Source organism: Lottia gigantea, assembly GCF_000327385.1.
Source record: "Lottia gigantea unplaced genomic scaffold LOTGIsca_43, whole genome shotgun sequence".
In the NCBI taxonomy this organism is placed as follows: domain Eukaryota; kingdom Metazoa; phylum Mollusca; class Gastropoda; family Lottiidae; genus Lottia; species Lottia gigantea.
In genome coordinates, this window is record NW_008709504.1 from 977,784 (window position 1) to 996,083 (window position 18,300).

Here is an 18,300-nt window from a genome sequence, read left to right on the forward strand (position 1 = left end):
ATCCTGGAATGACAGTCAAGAACAACTTATATTGTAAACATTATAACAGGTGAAAACAAAATATAGGTTTTCTTTTATCAATCAACAAGTAACAATCTAGTGATGTAACTTACCATAACTTCCTCATCTTCTTCTGATTCAGACCCTGATGAATCATTCTGATTATTTTCTAAAGAACCACTTTCAGAATAACTACTCTGTCCACTAACACCACTGACTGGTCGTGATTTATCTGATTTTGGTGTCGAAGATCCTGATTTATTCTGTTTAGAACTTTTACTGTAACCATCATCTATTTTCTCTCCTTCACAACTTTGATCAATACTCGGATTTGAACTTTTTATAGACCCACTGGACTCAGACAACCGATCTATAGACTCTTTCATCAGGTCTTTTAAAGATTCACTGTAATTTCTGGGTGGCAATTGTGGAGGAGGCGTAGTTTCTTTCGTTCCTGATTCCAATTCGTGAATTGATGGTGATTTATCACGAGAAACTGGTGAAGGAGGTTCATCACGAACCAGGTTGTCTGGTATTTCGTGATAATCGTGATCTGATGAGACTTTAGAGACATTGTGAAGAGGAACTGTCGTGTCTAGATCAATTTCCACTGTTTCGCCTGTAATCAGTGGATCAATGTCCGTCACTAAAAATCCCTTTGATTCCTGATTGGATAATTTAGGAGTATTTTCATTTTTTGGAGATTCTGTTGTTGACTTTTGTTTGGAGAGTTTTGATTTTGAGGGATGATTTTTTAATCTTGAAAGTGAAGGGGGGTTTTCAGGGGGAGGGGGTGCTTTCCTGACTGGGGTTGGTTTAGTATCTGAGGTTGGTTTAGAGTCAGGAGTCTGTGGTTGAGTAGATTTTAGAGCAGATTTGATCAATCCAGCTTGTCTGTTAACCTTAGAGACATCCTCAGATGATGACATACTATTAGTGTCTGGAAGATCTTGTGGTTTATTTCTGGGGGGAAGGGGAGGCGGTTTATCAGGGGTGGGGAAGACTGGGCGTTTTGGCACTGGGGGAGGCTTGGCTTTTTCATCCACAAGACTTCTCATTCCTGTAACATCAGACTGACTACGACCAACTCGTGGTAAAGTTGTTCGTTTGGGTTTTGGTGGACATTTCTTACGAGTCCCTGCATCACTACAATTAGAATCCAGACTTTCTGTGGATCCTCCACTAATAGATTCCAGATCTATGTGTCGAAAAATTTTTGATGCAGCTCGTTTTGGGCGTGGGGGTGGTACTGGGGTGGAAGACATAGAACACCTAGATTGAGACCGGTCTGCTTGTGTTTTCTCAAAACTAGTTGGGTCCATCGAATGACGTCGAGGCACTACTTGTTTTGATTTGTCTCCATTTTCTAATTCTTGAACATCCTCTACTGGTGGCTCGCAATATTCTGGTGGCTCCAATTTCAGATCTGATGTGTTGTTTAATGTTTCTGCATCTGCCAATTTTTTGTTCAGTAGAGCCTCGATTTCCTTTAACATATCACAAGTTTCTTCTGGAGAATTCTGAGCTAAATGAGGAAGTTTTGCTTCCTTTTCCTCGGTATTTTCCTGTTGAGCAGACGACACTTCCAGACTTTCTGTTTTTGAAATAACGCTGAGATTGTCTGTAGAAATGGAGGATACGGAAGTTTCAAAACTTTGTGTATCTTGTGATGTGAGAGACAACGACATTGACACGTTACTGTCCGTCAAACTTTCACTCTTACTTGGGGATTTCATAGAAATATCCAGCACCTCCGTTCTGCATCCCATCATTTCCGTCAAATACGAAGAATCACTTGACAGATCTGAATCACTTTCCTGACGAAATTTTCCAAGACTGTTCCGAACTTTTGGCACTGGTCGTGAAGGTAGTTTACATTCAATATCCTCCATTGAGGGTGATTTTAATCGTTTGTCAAGGTCATCAGTTTCAATATTATTGTTTTTAACATCCTTGTCTTCCGTTTCCGTGGTAATATTTTTCTGTCGTGTTTTTGATCTTGGAGTAACAGTTTCTGGTATTTCACTATATAAATGTTCTGAATGGGTAAAAAATGAACTATTATCAGTCTCTATTGCACTCTCACCCGATTTATTCTCAATTTCCTTATTATTTACAATTTCTAGTACATCTGGTACATCTACCTTCAATATAGCACTATTGTCTTCATCTTTTACTACAGCTGCATCCACATGACTTGACACCACACTCTCTTGTTGACCTTTAACCTGACCTGACACACTCTCTTGTTGACCTTTAACCTGACTGGCTTTGGAAGGGAAATCGATCACAGTTTCTTTAGAGTTAGGGCAAGTCTTTATCCTATAAACATTTCTTTTAGATTTTGTAACCGACGCTGGGGAGGTGATTGTTTTTTCTACTTTAGAGTTATCCGCCTTAGTAACAGTCTCGCCAGTACAAACTTTTCCGTTTGGTGTTGATTTTGATGTGACCTCTGAACTTTCATTGGCAGCAGTCTCTTCTTTTTGATTGGCTGATTGTGAATCATTAGGTTTGAATTTTTTGGGTAAAACTTTCGGTGTCCTACAGGGTGAAGCTTTAATACCAGGTGATCCCTTGATATTGCCCCTGGGTGGCGTGGCTGGTAGAGGGGGTGGGGGTGATTTTGGAGAATCTGAAATTAGTAAGATGATATTATTAATAGAAAAGTTTTTTTGTGATTCTAAAAAAAAACTTACCCTAGACCACCTCCTATGAAGACCTCATTTAATTTGTTATTTTCCTAGTGAATGTCAGGTTACAGTCGAAATCAACAGATCTTATACAATTTATAGACTTATAGTACAAAATCTTTTAAAAACTACAGAATACAACTTTTCTCACAAGCCCTGACTTAAACTAGAAAACAAAACATTGTACCAACTTTCTATCAGCATTCTGTTGTCTGATATCCTAAACTGTCAAGCCATTATAACTTATTCAAAATATAAGTTTCTATCTTTAAAAAGATGTCACCTGGCAATGTTTCACCCCAAAAAAACTACCTGTACCATCCTACCTCATACTATTACTTACACAAAATCACTACTGGAAGTCAGTAAAATACAGCTATTAACAGGTGGGTGAGGTCATATACTTAATGTTTATATTCAAAGTGAAATGAAATGAAGTTTTTGAGTCCTACTGATTAGCACTTAAATAAACTAATGAAGATTGCCAACACCATGCAGTGTACAATGTATTTAGGAAATGTCAAGATACTTAAACTCAAATGATATCGAAACATTCCAGAACCTAAACAGAGTTTAACTGAACTGTTCATATTTTATACTGTTTTTGTTTGCTACTCATTAAAACAACAAGAATTTACTATACTCACACTCTCTAGTATTTAAAGGGAATTATAAATCAAAATTCAGACATTTTTATTAATTAACTACCTTCTTTAAAAAATTGAAATGAATTTAGAAATTTATACTTATCTCTTTTCCTCATTGGATAAATTAACATATAAACAATATACAGACATACTTTCCCTTTATACTTTCCTTGTATACTTTATACTTATACTGAATGAATTAATACAAATAGGGATGAATGAATGAATACACAGGGATGAATAAATGATAGAAGGGGTCTCAGTTTAAATGAATGAATGTACTAATGACAGGCAAGGTCTATAATTAAACTAATGAATGAATGTACTAGTGACAGACAAGGTCTATAATTAAACTAATGAATGAATGTACTAATGAAAGAGAAGGTCTATAATTAAACTAATGAATGAATGTACTAATGAAAGAGAAGGTCTATAATTAAACTAATGAATGAATGTACTAATGAAAGAGAAGGTCTAAAATTAAACTAATGAATGAATGTCCTAATGACAAGCAAGGTATATAATTAAACTAATGAATGAATGTACTAATGACAGGCAAGGTCTATAATTAAACTAATGAATGAATGAATGAATGTACTAATGACGGACAAGGTCTATAAATAAACTAATAGAACTACTCTAGTAAATAAAGAAAGTATTCATACCATTTTGACTAGTTTTTGATGGACTAAGAGTTGGTTTGGCTGGTATAGCAGGTTTTTGAGCAATAGGGGGTTTAGTAGGTCGAGGAGGCCTGGGTCTTCCTCCACCAGGAGACGGTCTGAAATTAACAACAACATCACAATAAATAGATGGTTTTTAGTTAGACCCAATTTATCACTCAGTGGATGATGGAAAATGACTAGTTAGATCCAGTGTTTTAATTACAGTTTAAATAGAACGTAACAAACAGGAGAAGAGACTTTGATCATAGTTTTATTATTCTGACTTCCTCATATAGATAAAAACACTTTACTCTATACAGTTAAACCATACAATCTAGTCTACCATGCTGACCTGAGTACAGGTCAAACTTCATATTTCACTAGGTTAGTGTGTCATTTACTCCAGTCTATAATACAAACTTTAGATTCAACTTTCTAATTTTATTCCATAGTCAGCTTAAAAATACTAGGAGTGAATCCTGTTAGAAAATCAAAATTAAAAAAGAAAAATACATACTTAGGTGATATCTGTCTTTCCCCTCTTCCATTAGAATCACCAACTGTCAATTTTCCAGACTGATTTTTTTCTGGTGGACATTTCTTCACCGATACTGAAATATAGTTAAATAAAAGTAAATATTTTTACTTTAATTCAAACTATTTTAAAAATTAAAATATCTTTGAATGATATGAAAAATATGCCAATCAATCGGGGGATGAGAAAGGGGTGTAAGAGAGAACTAACTGTGGTCTGTATTATTAGTACAATTAAGGGTATCAGGTCACAAATTGAATATTTATAGTCTCTCTATACTAGACCAGGGGGCATTATCATACTGAGTTTATTTATAGTAACACTTTCAATATTTCCTGTTATTACTACACCACTTGCTACTCTCTACTGTACAACTTCATCTTCCTTAAACCTACCAACACAGCTACTATACACTGTACATTTTCTTCCTTATATTATATAACATTATACACCCTACCCTACACTATAGAACAATAATACTAATATTCATAAATAAAAAGAAGACAGATTTATACCAGTCCAGTAAGAAAGAATGAATAGACTGAATAGACTACAGTAGCTGCCATAAGGGTTAGCTGAAAATTGGGACAAACTTTTGCCACCAACAAGTATAATCAATTAATGAATCATATAGACATAAGATCTGTAACTGTAGTGTCATTATTTTCTTATTTAGTAAAATGCATATTTTGGAGTCAATTTTCAGTTTGTTTTCATTTGACACCCTATCTATACTATCAAAAGTTTGGCTATCTTACCATTTCCCAGGTTGTCCATGTTGGATTATTTCTCTCCTTCATGTCCTGATCATATTAAACTTTACATTCCCGATCAATTATTTCATACTGGATGACAAATTCATGACACTTGTGCAATTTTTTTTATCGAAACTTTTCAACTTGTTTATTATGGCTGTATTTCCGGTATATCACGTGACCTACTTCCAGTAATTTTCTGTCCCGATGATCGAGTCGAGTCGTTTCGTTATATCAAATGTAATGGGATGTTTCGTCCACTATTTCTGGATGATACGAACCATAGGCCTGATTTAAAAAGTGCTTAAATATATTTTTATTAGAAATATTGAAAAGCTTGATATAACTACAAATTGCTATAAAAATTTCCTAATATATATATTGTTTTTTGGACTTGTTAGACTAAAGTTAGGGCTATCCGACATCTCGTCAAGACATAATGAAAACGTGTTTGTAGATGTATATTTGCTGTGTAATGTTTAGGGATTGAATGACCAGGAATCTCCCAGGTATCAACCCAGTGTTTATATCACGCTAATAGTTTTATGACGATAGGACAAGCTATCTATAAACTATATTTGAATTTCTACATGAAATGACGAGACAAAGATCCTACTCGAGTTTAATTATTATAATAATATTTATTCATTGATCATATCGATAAAATACAACCTTCAATTTTTAAAACTGTTTTATAAGTTTAAAAAATCGTGTCAGATTGGTAGATAAAACTCTGATGTTAAACGGGGTGTGATTGGTAAATACCTGTCGGGCTTTCCGTGTCTCTGGATCATACGATGCGATATTCTTTCAAGAAGCCGTACCAGATAGATTTACAATCAAGAAATATACAAGATCCAAGCAAATACACCTCATTTAATACTTCAATTTCAAAAGTTTATGGTTCATTTCAGCCTGGAAGAACTTGAGCGGATTATGACAATAATCTTGCTGTTAAAGCAGATAGAAACTTTCCACTTTCCACATGGGATAGCTTCTTTAATGATAAATTCTAAACGATGGTAAAATGCTGGTGGGATGACGGATAACAGATTGTAATGATAACAGACAAATATATATATTTCATATAATACAGAGGAAACGGATTCATCCAAAATTAAAAAAAATGTATATGACGTCAGAATTTCTTTAAGAATTGTGTTAGGATAAAACCACAGACTCCAGAAAATATTATTTCAGTTGATTTTCATTGATTGGATATTGTAGATCGAAAATCTTAAACTTTGCAAAACTTGAGACTTCGGAAGAAAATCATTAAACAGAATTTGTAGTCGTCAGTTAGAATCAAACTTGAATTTCGTGGTTTAATCTGAAAGCTATCAACATGTTTCGAATGGAATTTGTAACGGCTGTGTTTCTAATGACAGGATTCATTCTGAACACTACAGCTGTTAATACAACAGAACAGATCTCTGATACGAAGTTTTACAGAAAATATTTTCACGACAGATTTTATAATAACCATTGTAAGTATTGTCTTATTTTAAATTTTAATGTAGGTTAAAAATGTAACAGAATAATTTCAGCCTCATTGATTTTTGAAAATTAATTTTTTTATCTATTTCAGATATAAATTATTATAGAAATTCAGCTGATAATGATAAAACAGATACAGTTACCCACAGTTACCAAGATAAAGTTTACTATATTAATAGTAAGTTTTTTAAAGAAGTAATGTTTATATTTTGAATCGTCCCCGGATGTACAAAATATCTTTTTGCTTGATAATTTTTATTCAAACAAAAGAAAAAAAAAACTAAAAAAAACCCAAAAATATAAACACATTTCTTTATATCCATTCGTCATTAGTTTTAGTCATAAGAAACTGTCGCTTTAAATTAGTATTTTCTTTTTACTTTCAGAATATAGTCAATATAATAAAAGATCGACAACTCCCTTCACGTTTTTCTTTCCAATCATCAGAAAATTTATTGAAGAAATAAAAGGTTTGTGTTTTAATAGTTTTAATATCATTGCCTAGAAATTTATAAGAAGAAAATGAATTGTTTACAATCGGAACTTTTCAAATCAAAATCAGGATCCAACCTTCAAGTTTGATGAATTTTATCAAGATGACACGGAAAAGGTGTGCGCAAGAGATTAATATATTGTTTTAGATTTCATACAGGCTTTTTTGAGTATATTATTGATTCTATTTTGGTTTGGTTATAAAATAAAACCTCTGATTATAATGATTTTCTTTTCAGCAAAGAATAAAATTGTTTCCAATTGGGGTAATTCGTTCCTGCTAACAGCTTTGTGTAATTATTACCTCAATGTGGGTATACAATCCAGTTTGTGTACCTAGCCCATACCCCCACAGAACCCTAGAATCAAACACTAACTTACAGTCTCTAGCTAGTTAATTAATGCGTCCAACGAGACAAAGAGTGGAATTAAGTGCTGAAATAACACGCTTGTTAATCTGTCATAAAGCTGCTTTTAGCAAAATGCAGCGTCTCGCGGGGAGAATGTATAAAGGGGACAGATTGGATCGTGTATCAAGGGTTAGTGTGCTAACTGTAGAAATAATTTCCGGAAGTGACGTGTAGCTTTGCAGAGTTTATAATATGAAATTAATGGAAATAAATGATGTGTTGCTAATTGTATAAATGATATTATGTTATCTCTATTTATTGTGCTGTTTCCCACTCAGCTTCGTGCCTTCAGGAACACACGCCTAGATGTAATAAAATAATATAGCCTTAATTTGGCATGGATTTGACAATTTTTATGGCCGGATAGTGGCTGTGTACAAAGGAAAGAATTGAATTATAAATTACAATATTATGACAAAAAACGATATTCTCTATATCTCTCATAGGCTCATAGTACATTTTTTCAATAGAATGTCACATCTTGAGATAAAGATTGTGCAATCAGGAACGTTAATATCAACAAAAAATTCAATATAATGGAATTTTTCTTGGTTAACTGTTTAAAATATTTTAAAATATGGCCAATTTTTTCCGATAGAAATATGAATGAAATTTTTGGTGCCAGTGAAGATCTGAGATGCCAATCTAACATATTTAGGTGTACAATGGGGAGAAATGCTCTTTATTCCTATAATTTCTCAAATATGGCCAGTGATGGATATCCAATATGGCGGACTGGCCAGTCAAAGACGAAGCCCCTACATGGCCAATATTTGCACGGTCCATAGTAATGGGGGTGGGGCAGATTTTTGGATGGAATTGGCACAAACTCAATCACATAGTGCCTTCCGACCTGTGAATATCTCCAAAATTCCGACATAATGGTATTTTCATGCCTAACTGTGTTACTGGCCAGTCAATGACGAAGCCTATACATGGCCAATTTTTTATAAATGGCCAATTTTTTCCGATGGTCTACTTAGGAATTATGAATAACATTTTTGGTGCCAGTGAGGTCTTGAGATGCCAATCTAACATATTTAGGTGTACAATGCGGAAAAATGGTGTTTATTCCTATTATTTCTAAAATATGGCCAGAAATGGATATCCATTGACTGGCCAGTCAAAGACGAAGCCCCTACATGGCCAATTTTTGCACAGTCCACAGTAATAGGGATTGGGCAGATTTTTGGATGGAATTGACACAAACTTAATCACATAGTGCCTTCAGACCCGTGAATATCGCTAAAATTCCAACATAATGGTATTTTCATGCCTAACTCTATTACTGGCCAGTCAATTTTTGAAATATGGCCAATTTTTCCTATGATAATAATAATAATCTTTATTTACATGTTTTTAAGGCACACTGTCAAGGTAAGTTTATAAACATTCAAATATTATAATTGTACAGTGCTCATGCCCATAGAACAATTTACATTCATTTTAATTTTATACAATTCAATTCATTTAATGATAATATATACAATTCAATACAATAAAATACTAATATATACAATTTAAATAGTTACAATTATAAATAATATAATTCAAATATATTGTTAATCAATCAAGGGGAGAGTATTTGTAGTCGAAGCGTTTAGGCAAAGTATATGTATTTTGATAAGTTCATTAGGGCCTCGGGTTTTTTTGTAGACATCAGGGAAATAAAAGTTTGTGTACATATGAAATTAATATACTGGCTTATATACAAATGTCTTAATTCGTTATATTTTGGACAAATCATGATAAAATGATATTCGTCTTCAACATAGCCATGGCGACAGACAGGACAAGTCCTATCGATATATGGAATTTAACTGTGAGGAAAGATTGGATTTTAAATTGTCAGAATATTTATTTTTAGCATCATCACATATACCCTAGAATTTGTTTTTGGCAGCTTTATGACTTTTAAGTTCCTCGCTACCCCTACATCGCCTATATTGGTTTAGAAGTTTATGCTATTTAATTTTAGCGTCTTCACACTCAAATGACCACCATGATGGTTTAGGTATTGCTTTTTCTAGTTTTCTACGGGTTGAAAGGGTAATTTTTGCAGTTGAATTTTGAACAGCACTTATCACCTTGTTGCATAGCAGATTAACGTCGACCCCAAGGAAAGATATATCTGATAATTCATTTTCCAATGAACGGAGGAAAGTATCTTTATGTTCATCATTCCATTTTATTTTGAATCGTTGAGTTAACTCAACCATTTCTCCAGTTGGTTCCTCGTTTAATGGGTTTTCAATTTTGATAACACACTGAATCGGGAAGTGATCTGAGTCGTCTATAGTCAATACACAAAAATCGACAATGAAAGGGAATAGTTCAGACGATGCCACAAAATAGTCCACGGTATACTTGATCCGTTGTTGGCGTGTCCAGTAAAACACCCATTTAGATCGCCAGGGAATCGTCCATTCACTATGTGTATACTGATTTTTTTGCAGAGAGTTATTAGTTGTCGACCGAAGTTGTTGACTCTGAAATCAGCATTGGTGCGTGGTAGATCAAATGTGGCAGTAGGTTAGATGTTTTCCGAAGATATATGGTCGAGACTGTCATTTACAATGACGGTCTTTTGGAAAACCAAAAAAAGACTTGTCTAGTAGAAGTATCACAGCATCCTCGGTCAAACTCAAGACTCGCAATGTACCTTTTATAAGACTTCGTTTGATAAATACAATAATTCCTCCATGTTGGGATTTCTTGCCTCATGATACAAATTGTTCGTGGTCACTTAAGAATAACTCAGTTGGGGCTTTATACAACCATGTCTCACTAATACCCACGATATCGTATATAGATAGTTCAGTTCAGTTCCCAGATTCTCAAAATGTCTGCCCAAACTTTGGCAGTTCCATGAGATAATTTTGATACTGTGTTCAGATTTGTCTTTAATGTTAGGAATATTTTTTATTGTTATTAGGGGGTTGATGTTCTCTGGATTGCTATTTGTCATTGTTATACAAAGTTTTAACTCCTTTGTTGTTTTGTCAATGATATAAGATTTACTTTCTATTATAAGTCTATCAAATTTTAGAGTGGCTTTCTTATTTTCTTTGATTGAATTGATCAGGTGTGGTGTAAGTTCTTTACGTTTGTTTCTAACAGATTTTGTGAAATCTTCTGAGACTTTTAACTCAGATGACCCTATGAACTTTCGCTTCGCTTCATGTAATATATTATCTCTGTCCTTAAGCCTATTGAAAACAACTAAAATAGGTCTAGTGTGATTACCGTTTTTCTTTCCGATTCGATAAATTCTGTCTATTTGCAACATTGAATCATTATCACTACCTATTAATCCCAGTTCACCACCTATCACCTCTCGTATTAACTTCTCACGATCTGAAGATCTCTCGGTTGTTGTTTCTTTCAATCCGTAAAATATTAAATTCTTTTGTCTATCTCTGTTTTGAACAGATTCTAAGGTTTCGCGAATTTCACTATTTTCTTCAGTTAATGTAGTAACATCTTGTTTTAGTTTGGAAACTTCTTCTTTTATATTAAGATCCCTAACTTCTGCTCTTATCTCGCAAATTTCTTGTTTCAGGGATTGGATACAGGACACTTAATCTGTCAACTCATTCCGTTCTGGATACACAATTTGGCCACTATTTGTCAATTGTCCTTGTCTAGTATTTGGGCCCGGGTTAGATTCCACATCACCACTTAGCAGTAGCATTACATTTACTATTAACATCACAGACAGTGTCAGATTTCCGAGTGATATTTTATGAGATTTAAATTAAATTTAATGCTATTTTATGAAAGTATTGTCCTATAATAATCCTCCAGGTGCCCAGATCAGTTCCCATACTGAATAAATCATTTACAAATATTGTAAAAAAACGTTTGGTTGAAGACAAAATGTTCTGATGATAAATACAATCCAAATTTCGTCACACTTGACTTCACTCTACTGCTACTTAGAACACGACCTGTCTCCTCAATAATCTAAAAAAAAAAAATAAAAAAAAAAAAAAATGATCTGCTATGGAATAATGAATGACATTTTTGGTGCCAGTGAGATACTGAGGTACCAATCTAACATATTTAGGTGTACAAGATGGGGAGAAATGCTCTTTATTCCTATAATTTCTCAAATATGGCCAGTGACGAATATCCAATATGGCGGACTGGCCAGTCAAAGACGAAGCCCCTACATGGCCAATTTTTGCACAGTCCACAGTAATGGGGGTGGGGCAGACTTTTGGATGGAATTGGCACAAACTCAATCACATGGTTCCTTCCGACCTGTGAATATCGCTAAAATTCCAATATAATGGTATTTTCATGTCTGTGTTACTGGCCAGTCAATGACGAAGCCTATATATGGTCAATTTTTGATAAATGGCCAATTTTTTCCGATGGTCTACTTAGGAATTATGAATGATATTTTTGGTGCCAGTGAGGTCATGAGATGCCAATTAGGTGTACAATAGTGACTGAGAAAACAGTTCAAGACGTGATTAAAAAAAGAAAAAAAAGAAAATGGATTTGACAATATAAGCCACACACTTTTAAAAAACACCATTGATACTATCACTATACCGTTGACGCTCATTTTTAATCTTTCATTAAAGGAGGGAATATTTCCTGACGTTTGGAAAAAAGCTTTGGTGATGCCAATGTTTAAGAAAGGTAAAAAGTCTTAGGTAACTAACTACAGACCAATTTCCTTGCTTAGTTCATTAAGTAAAATTTTTGAGAGAATTGTTTTTAATGATCTATATGATTATTTTAATACTAACAATTTATTTTATAAATACCAGTCTGGTTTTAGACCTTCGTATTCTCCTGTATTTCAACTAATTGAGGTAAATCACGATGTGGTGAAAGCGATTGATGAAAAACAATTTTCTTGCCACACTTTCTGAGACATTTCCAAAGCTTTCGACAAAGTTTATCTCCGAGGTCTGAGCTTTAAGTTAGAAAAATATGGCATTTGTGCAAATATATTGAGTTGGTTAAATAGTTATGTTCATGGTCGTCGACAAAGTGTTATTATAGAAAATTCGACATCCTCTGAAAAATATTTAATATCTGGAGTACCTCAAGGCTCGGTCTTGGGACCCTTTTTATTTTTGATTTACCTGAATGATGTTCAAGATACTCTTCAAAATCTCTCAAGATTATTTGCAGATGATACTGCTATTGGTTGCAACAAATCCTGCATTCCAGATATTGAACATTCTATCAATTCTGATTTAGCAAAATTGGGCCAGGGACTGGTTAGTTAAGTTTAATAATAATAATAACTTTATTTCATAGCATCTCGTTATGAGACATAGAAATTTTTTTTTAACAATACTTGGACAATAAGTACAAAAATATTTACAATATCATCGATCCATTTCATAGATTATGGTACATAATTTCTTAATAGTAAACTTACATATTATCAAATTTTTTAACAATAATATCAACAAATTTACATAATTTCCGGAGTTCTGAATCTTTGCATGTAAACAAATGCTGCATCTTTAGGGCAGCTGGAAACTTTCTATAATAAGCTTTAAAATACTTATTTTTCTCGAAGTTAAAGAATGGACATTTAAAGATACAATGGAATTAATCTCCTATTTCTGAATCAGAGCACAATGGGTAGATTCTTTCATTTCTAGGTATATTTATGAATATACCAGATTCTACTGGCAAGCGATAACTTCTGCAACGAAATCTACAATAGGAACGTCTGATTGAAGGGTATAAAGTTACTAAATAATTTTTCAAATTGAAAGTTTCACTTAAATATTCTATAATTAAGGCATTTTTTGCTATAACTAATCTTTTGAGACCATTCTTGGATATACTGGTCTTTAAGTCTCGATTCTAGTGAATACTTTAACCATTTTTTATCAATGCCACTTGCTTGGTTGTTCCAGACATATGATAAATCACTATCATTTAGAATTTGCTTGATGTAAGTAATCCACTATGAGTTTATATTAGAATGTAACATAATTTTATATAATTCTGATGACAGTTTCATGACTTGACTTGTTACTACATTATACCAAAAACATATCATTTTACATTTAATATGAATTAACAAAGGAAATATGCCCAATTCTCCGTAAACCATGCAATTTGGGGTTGACTGTTTCGTGCCGAGTAAGAGTTTACAAAAACGTAATTGTAGTCTCTCAATTGTGGCATCTTCGAGGCAACCCCAGATTTCACAGCCGTACAGTAAGATTGGAATGACCATACATTCAAACAAGTGCAATTGCGTGTCTATATCTAAATTAAGTTTTCTTCCTTTCTGTAAAAGATAGAACATGGCTTCTGAAGCTTTATTATATAATGCTAGTTTTGCTTTGTTGAAAAGACCATTATAATTAAACACTATACCTAAATATACATAATTATCGACAACTTCAATAACTTCTTCTCCATATTTGATAATAGGTTTGTTTCTGATTTTACCTTTTGAGAAAACCATTATTTTTGTTTTTGAGGTATTTATATTTAGCTCATAAGTTTTACAATATTCTAGCATGGCATCTACCCCGGCCTGCAATTCAGATTCTGATTCAGCTAAAACAATTGTATCATCTGCATAAAGTAATGCAAATATTTTCAGAAATACACCTACTTGCTCGAAATCATATTCTTTAAGAGTAATACCTGAATAACGATAGGACAAAAAAGATTCTAAATCTTTTAAATATATCGAAAACAATAGCGGGGATAAATTTTCTCCTTGTCTTACACCAATAGCACAATCAAACTCCTTTGAATACATTTTGTTCCAAACAATACTCCTTCGTGTCTGATCGTTTAAGGTGTTTAAGTTTGTCATTAAATTTTCTGTTGTAGATTGAATATTCTAACTTCAACTGTCTCTTGTATGATGCACTGGCTTCTTTAAGTTTGGTTTTGTTACAGTCAGAATGATCAGATTGGTATCTATTTTGAGCAGCAAAAAAATCATTTCTTTTATACTCACACTTTTCGTTGAACCAAGGCTTGTTTTCACAATGCCGTTTTTGAGACTTCGGCGTTCCGATTTTCACCTTTTTAGAAATGTTAATTGACTTTGCACTTGAACGAAACAGCTCTCCAATATTATGTCATTTCATCCATATCCGTTTGACTGGTACATTTCATAGTGTGGTTATTAAGTTCATCAATTATGGTGTCTAATTTATTTCTATCGATAGAATTAGAAAAATCCAGAGACTTATCTTGATCCCAGCTTATTCTGTTGAATTCTATAGCATTGGTTACGTTCTGCTGCTCTCTGCTTGAAAACGATTTTAGAGACATTGAAATTGGACTGTGTTTATCCGAGAGTACTGGGTTAAATTCACATACTGAGAAGTCCGATACGCACTTAAATACGTCTGAAGAACAAATCACATAATCAACGACTGAGCAGCCGGCACATGTAGTAGATCCAATGTTATTTCCCACACCACATCTTCCATTCACTATAAAGATTCCTAAGTTTATGCACAGTTCTATAAGACGTTCTCCATAAGTATTCACTGTTTTATCTTCATTTCGCCTGAACAGGGACAAGCCATAGGATTCAAGCCTTGAATTTGATTCAATCTTCTCTTTCATATATTCGTCTAATTATCTGTCATCAAAATCTTCGTTTATAAGAAAGTCATTTATTTCACCAGATCTAGCATTAAAGTCTCCCATTAGACAGAATTTAGTTTGACTAGTACAAATATAATTCTCCTCCAATGAATCAAACATTTGAGACGAACTATAGCTAGAATTACACGGAGGAATATAGGCAATACAGAATAGTAATTCTTGTCCAAAAGGACTATTTTCCAGTGAGAACCACAGCGAGAAGTCATCATCAGTTTTATATAATTTCAAATAGTCAAAAACATCCTCCTTAACAAGTAAAGCAACACCACCTGCACGCCTCTTACAACTCTTTCTAGATTTCAGTATTGCTCTGAAACCATCAATTTCAATTAAATCCAATGAGTTAGTTTTAGTTTCACTTAGACACACTAAATCATAATCGGCTATGTACTGTTCAAAGTCATTTGGCAATAATTTTGATTTTAATCCACAAATAATTAAAATAATTAAAGTGTTAAAACTTTTAAATTCTTTTCATAGGACGTATCTGTATATAGCTATAAAGTTAATTTTGTTCGATTTTGTGAAGATAGATCCATTTGAGTTCACTCTCAATTGTTTGTTATTTGGTAGGTGTTTAACAATCTCTCTTGAATTCTTTTCAATTAAGCGCTCTGTGAAACTTTTTGACCTTGAAATGAATACATTATAGTGACCTGTTTTTGACAATCTACGTTTATGCGATAATACATTGTTTCTATGCTCTATACTTTCAAGTGTGATTTTCACTATACCTGGTTTCGATTTCGAGTTAAACCGTTTCACATCTGTTATTTTAACTGACTCTAGTACATCGTCTCTCTAATTGTTCATGAACACTTTTCTCCACTACTGATATTCTGTCTTCTAATCGCCTCACATTGTTAACTACTTCACTAATTCGGACTCTCTCTGCTGAGATACCTATTGACAATTCGTCATATAATGTCACTTTTGAGTCTATAATACATAATAATTCATCTTTCAGATTGTCAATTTTATTTTCAATCTTTTCACAAATCTTTTCTTGGTTTACCTTCATTTCTGACATACTTCCGATAAGAATCTGCATTTGCTTTGATAAAAGTTCCATACTACTTTGCGAACATTTACCTTCTTCTAAATTATCAGCCACTTTGTGGTTCTTTGAATCTGGTTTAGGCGTTTCACCTTCACTCGTTCTTCTCCGTTTTAAAGTAATATCCTGGTTACCTTGCATTCCACAGGATAAAAAAGTCAATTATTTCTAATTTATTCACAAAAAGTGTACTTGTATATCCATAAACTTAAAAAAATATAGCGTCTAAGCTTTCACGGATCACTGATTCTCGGAGGATTTTAACACACGTCCTTACCATCCAACTATACTATACAATATAATCTATACTATAATCCTGATAAGACCAAAGTTGTCTTGTTTACTAATAAAGTCCACTTTGAAAATCCAAATATATATTTTGGTGGTAAAAAGCTAGAAATAGTAAACTATCATAAACACTTAGGAGTTTCCTTTTCTTCCGATGCCAAATGGTCGCTTCATATTGAAAATCTTTGTAAATCAGCATCAAAATTATTAAATATTTTAAGAAGTTTAAAGTATCAATTGACACGAAAAACGCTTCTAAATATATATAAAACTTATATTAGGTCAATACTTGAGTATTGTTGTGAGGTCTGGGATGGATGTAGTCAAAGTGATAGTGAAAAACTTGAGAAACTTCAACTTGAAGCCACACGAATTATTACGGTATTACCTAAGTATGCAAGTAGATAATCCTTATATTTTGAAACGGGATTACCCTTACTAAGTCTTCGACGGAAAAATAGGCGTCTTATATCATTTTTTTAAATCGTAAATGGCTCGGCACCAGATTATTTATCAGATATTTTAAATGAAATTAATTCTACTGATAAACATTATATAAACGACATTCAAACACCCTCTTCGAGAATTAATATAGCTCTCAATTCGTTCTTTTCAATTACTATTCGTGACTGGAATAATCTTGATGAAAACATAAAATCGACTGATAATTTGAACTCACTTAAATATAACTTGAAAAAGAGACCAGTTGATAATGCCCCGAGCTTTTTCTACAATGGACCAAGACGTGAAAATATTCTTATAACCAAGATTCGTCATGGATGTAGTGCGCTAAAATCTGATCTAGTCAATTTTATCATAGTTGATGATGCAACATGTTCTTGCGGTCTATCAATAGAAGATGCTAATCATTTCTTTTTTCATTGTCCTTTGTATTCTGAACAACGGCAAAAATTATTCGATGATCTCATTGATCCTAGAATTTTTAGTTTAAATATTTTATTATGGGGTGATCCTCGTGGTAATTATGAATTGAACTCCAAAATTCTTAATCATGCAATGCAATACATAAAACAATCACATAGGTTTGTATAAGGCCAATGTCTTCTTTTACTTCGATAATTGACTGATGCGTTGTTCCTGGTTGATGTATCGTTCTTAAAGGCAGTTACATTGTATATATGTTACCTTTCTCGATTCCTGTTAAATATGTTATGTGTCACTAAATTGAAATTATTGTAATGTAATCTTCCATAACATGAAATTATTATCTGGAGAGGATTTTTCCCAACTTGCATCCCATCCATTTGTATGATCAATAAAATGTGTTAAATCAATCAAAAAATGGAGAGAAATGCTCTTTATTCCTATAATTTCTCAAATATGGCCATTGTACACCTAAATATGTTAGATTGGCATCTCGGGACCTCCCTGGCACCAAAAATTCCATTCATAATTCCATAGCAGATCATAGGAAAAAATTTGCCATATTTCAAAAATTGGCCATGTAGGGGCTTCGTCATTGACTGGCCAGTGACAGAGTTATGCATGAAAATACCATTATGTTGGAATTTTGAAGATATTCACATGTCTGAAGGCAATATGTGATTGAGTTTGTGCCAATTCCATCCAAAAAATCTGCCCCTACCCCATTACTGTGGACCGTGCAAAAATTGG

The 18,300-nt window shown here is 33.3% G+C and overlaps 2 protein-coding genes across 2 annotated transcripts; one reads left to right on the forward strand and one right to left on the reverse strand.

The window, feature by feature from the left end:
- Positions 1 to 6,640: 6,640 nt before the first annotated feature.
- On the forward strand, positions 6,641 to 7,624 carry LOTGIDRAFT_164067 (hypothetical protein; the record flags this gene model as incomplete). Its single annotated transcript, XM_009060560.1, has 4 exons — positions 6,641 to 6,782; positions 6,884 to 6,970; positions 7,179 to 7,262; positions 7,524 to 7,624. The coding sequence occupies 4 exons, from the start codon at positions 6,641 to 6,643 to the stop codon at positions 7,622 to 7,624; spliced, it is 414 nt and encodes a 137-aa protein (XP_009058808.1).
- A 7,666-nt stretch (positions 7,625 to 15,290) lies between these two features.
- LOTGIDRAFT_164069 (hypothetical protein) lies at positions 15,291 to 16,518 on the reverse strand (the record flags this gene model as incomplete). Its single annotated transcript, XM_009060561.1, has 3 exons — positions 15,291 to 15,710; positions 16,105 to 16,259; positions 16,413 to 16,518. 3 exons carry the CDS (start codon positions 16,516 to 16,518, stop codon positions 15,291 to 15,293), a joined length of 681 nt encoding a protein of 226 aa, XP_009058809.1.
- Between the last annotated feature and the right edge of the window lie 1,782 nt (positions 16,519 to 18,300).